Consider the following 4,258-nt stretch of genomic DNA (forward strand, 5'->3'; position numbering starts at 1 on the left):
AGATGAATCCATACTTATGCATATCATCATTCCTTTAATTTATTTATCATGTTTATGATGTTGATATGTATATGAGATTTGTTGCCTTACTGAGTTTGTCAGAACTCACTCTTTTGTGGATTATTTCTATTTCATTTAGATGCTATATTGATGCAAGAGAAGTTCCGTATGTCTAGGAGAATGCCCATGAAAAGACTATGGAGATGTCAATGGGAAGTTGTACTACACAACACAAAGCAGCTCTTGCGGGTGCATGGAATGTGCTTATTGGGTTTCATGACTCCTTATATCGAGAAATTAGAAGAGAAAAGTGCTAGCCTCGAGAAAGACCAAAATAATGATTAGACTTATATATTCTCTTGCTTCCGCTGAAACACCCTTTTTGGACACACTTCCTTTTATTTATTCTTTGGGTTATATTATTTCCTTTGTTGAATTTTGGACACTTGTAAATCCTTTTATTTAAGTATATGACTGTTCTTTGCTCTTGATTTGATATTATGTGCATTTATTATTACTAATGGCTAAACTATAGATTTTTTGATTGTGGATCACATCCACTGGTTATTGAGCGGGACCGATACCGGCAGGTGGGGTGTTATAGGGTTAGCCGAGTAACACCTCCAATGCCTTAGTCAGTCGAGTACTCAATCTTTGAATGAAGAAAACAGGTTAAATCAACCAATAGCTAGTTGGAATGATTCTTATTTTTGGAATTTTGATATATATATATATATATATATATATATATATATATGCCACATCATCAGTAAACTGACGGAGCTTAACGGTAGGGGGGCATTAGTAATTGTTGACAAAGTTAAAGATTGGAATAGTAATTTTAAAAGTACAAGGGATAAAATAATAATAAAATCAAAGTACAAGGGGACAACAGTATCCCTTATTATTATTACCATTTTGTGTAGAAAGCATAAAAGCATAGAGAGATAGACAGATTGATAGAAGAATAAAGAAGTATTAGCTATATAATAATCGGGTTCTTAAATTGAATCACTAATTGGTACAAATAAGTAAGAATGGACGACTGCCTTTAATGTTTTTTCCATTCAGTTTCTTCTTGGCTCATGGAACGAAAGCCAAAGAGGAACAAGCATAATAAGTAGAAAAAAGAAGAAGAAGAAGGAAGAAGATCAAGCAAAAGCCTCTGAATTCCGATATACACGGAACCACTGAAGCAGAATCAGCAGGACCCATTTAGCAAGGCTTGCCTTTGAAACAATTGAGACAACCAGCGTAGCGGGTAAGCCTGGTAACATAGGTACCTGGCTTGTGTGAGATCATATCCTTTCTTGAGAATGGTTTGCGGCTGAAAGGAGATCCAGATTGAACAAAGAAAGCACCATTCATAAACAAATCTCCTTGAGACCTCCATGTCCAAGACTTCCAAACATCCTCAGTTGCATAATCCCTCTTTGTCACTTCTTTCGCTGCCAGATTTGGTGGTGCTATGAATCTGTTACCGTGACTCACAATTGTCGGATGCTGACTTCCACCAATTGCATACATTTCCCAATGAGTGTAATCATTGTTGACAACATGAACAAATCCCCATCTGCATCTTGGCATCCTCTGCACCAAGCCTCTTCCAAAATGATTGAATGCTACAGGAATCTGCATCTTCTCATCAGGGGAATAGCTATCACTTGCTCCAAAAAGCATCACTTCGTTGTGATTTGTGATATGGTTGTTCGAGATTGTAATTGCAGTGGAACCCATGATTGCATCTATGATTCCATCGTTGCATTGAGACATGGACATGTGATCAATCCAAACATTGGTAGCACCGAAGAGGGAGATACCATCGCCATCACTACCTGTGCGAAGACCGTAATGATTGATGGAGTCACGGATCAAGCCACCAGTGCCGGAGACAGTATGGTGGATGTGGAGATTAGTAAGGATTACATTGTCGACGTATTGGAGAGTAATTCCAGCACCATAGGCGATATGAACAGTAACACCACGGCCATCAATGGTTTTGTTGGAAGTCACAATGAGTTCTTGATTGAGACGGATGTTCATGCTACGAGCAAAGATGATCCAAAGGGGTTCTGGTTGAATCACGGCATGTCGAAGGGTACCGCGTTTTGGGTTCACCAAATCATTGTCCGAAGGATCAGTGACAATATAGTAACGTCCCTTCCTGCCTCCTCTGGTTTTCCTGCCAAAACCCAGAACGCATTTGGCATAGCTCTTTCGGTTCTTGTGCCAATCAGACTTGCATCTCCAGCATCTATCAATTGGGTTCGTAGCCATGCATGGTCCGTTGTACTTCTTCAATTCTCTTCTGGTGCTGTTGCTCTCTAGGTAATGAGTTGCTTTCAATGCACTGCACAACAGAGCAATATGTTGGTAAAGAAATTTGCAAACAAAAACAGAGGATTTGAAAATTTTACAGAGATACCCACTTGTCTACTTTGGTGACGAAACTGCTTGTGATCTTCTCCGGGTTAGGATCATAGTTTCTGAGAGTGCGTTCCTCGGCTTCTTTGGCACGTTTCTTCCACACCTCATCAAAATCTGCGATGTGGGCATTGACGACATAGGCCAAGAAAATGAAGGCAAATAAGATGTTAACCTTCATTGACTCCATTATTATCTGTGTCTCTTATTCTCACTCTGTTTCTCTCTATCCCTATGAAGGATTTATAGGGTTTTCTCGTTTGGTTTCTTTTACTGGGAATTTTGTTTTTCTTGTTTTGAACGATTGGAATGCAAGAGACTGAGAAGGTTGTATTGGAAGGATGATGGCTATGGTCTTAAGACTCCTAACCGCTCCAGATCAGTGTGATTAGACCCAACAGCCAAACACCTTCCAATGAATGATACCCACTTTTGCCTTTCACAATGTAGAAAACATTTATGCTAATTAGGCGTGATGTGTTGAGTGATGAAGAACAACAATAATCAATCTCTTTTTATATTGCAAAAGATATCTAAATCTTGGTAGAGTAAAAGAGAGGTGAGATGTTTCAGGCGATTAGTCAGGCTATCTATTAATTTGACATATGTAACTGCTTCGTCTCTTCTGCTGTGCTTTCTCGTCTTAGAAGTAATTCCCCGTTTTGGTTGTTGAAGAGAAGGGATTCAAACGTTGAAGCTTTCTTGTTTTGCTATAAAGAGTTGAAACAATGGACACTACTACGTACATCTTAAATATTTTATCGCAAATAAGGTCAGAATGTTAATTCAATATTTAGACAAAAAAAGTTTTATACCAATAAATAAATAAAAAATGATTTCTATGCATGTGCAAAATTCAGTAATGTTTTCCTTAATAATAATTCCCTTTTATTTTTTTATTATATTTATTTCTAATTTCTATATATTTGTATCCCTTCTAAAGAGTTTCAACTATTTCTCCTTACTCAAAAAATTGAGTTTTTTTAATTATTTTTTATTTCAAACTTGTTATAAATAATATTGATTGTGGATATCCATCACCCCCCCAATAGACAATACTTCAAATTGAAGATCTCAACCACCTTAGCATACAATCTTGGTGATTCACATTCCCATCTCAATTGAAGATTACAATGATCTCAACACACAATGTTGGCAGTCAATATTTCCATTCTATGCACTTTCTATCTTGGGTGACAATCTATCTTTCCATATCAAGAATATCTTATTATGTGTAAGAATCATATATTGTATTTCTTTGTAGACTCTGATATTTCCATATCAAAGTAGATGTTCCTTCTACTATAAATATGTAATGCACTCAATTGAATAGACTAGTTCTGATTGAACTCATCTTGTCTTTCTTTTTTGTATTTTTTATTTTCTCTTTATTTTATAACACGTTATTAGCACGATTCCGCTCGAAGTAATTGTGAACGACTCTGCTCAAAATATTGCGTTTTGAGAAGAGAGACAGCAGACTATGGATCATTTATGTTTTCTATTCCAAAGTAAAAATGATGATGATCTCCTCATGCGTTTTTGTAAACAATGGAGTTACATTGTCCATCTCATAATGTAAGTGCATCGTGATAAAAAAGGTATGTATTTTATTGAATATGAGAATCAATTAAAATATTAGGTTGCCTTAATAGTTGAGGTTTGTCATTAACCAATAATGATTTTATTTATTGTATATAGTGGTTATTAGGCTTGCACCACAAATATTGTTAAATGCACCTGAAGTTGCAAGATTTGAAACTGTAAATGAATACAGTTCTACAGATGCACATGAAGTTGCAAGATTTGAAACTGTAAATGAATACAGTTTTGC

The 4,258-nt window shown here is 36.3% G+C and overlaps 1 protein-coding gene across 1 annotated transcript; it reads right to left on the reverse strand.

Moving 5' to 3' along the window:
* Nucleotides 1-1,215: 1,215 nt before the first annotated feature.
* LOC149004842 (pectate lyase-like) lies at nt 1,216-2,614 on the reverse strand. Its single transcript, XM_089168888.1, has 2 exons — nt 2,430-2,614; nt 1,216-2,350 (listed from the first exon to the last, which is right to left on the reverse strand). The coding sequence occupies exons 1-2, from the start codon at nt 2,612-2,614 to the stop codon at nt 1,216-1,218; spliced, it is 1,320 nt and encodes a 439-aa protein (XP_089025014.1).
* Between the last annotated feature and the right edge of the window lie 1,644 nt (nt 2,615-4,258).

This window comes from Hakea prostrata, chromosome 9 (genome assembly GCF_041222555.1).
Source record: "Hakea prostrata isolate BN-2017 chromosome 9, UWA_Hpros_2, whole genome shotgun sequence".
NCBI lineage: Eukaryota > Viridiplantae > Streptophyta > Magnoliopsida > Proteales > Proteaceae > Hakea > Hakea prostrata.

Bases quoted from the DNA above. Each gene is read 5' to 3' on its own strand.
- LOC149004842 (XM_089168888.1), bottom strand. From the start codon at position 2,614: ATGGAGTCAATGAAGGTTAACATCTTATTTGCCTTCATTTTCTTGGCC. The intron at 2,351-2,429 runs GTGGGTATCTCT...TCTGTTGTGCAG, and splicing joins TTCGTCACCAAAGTAGACAA to TGCATTGAAAGCAACTCATT.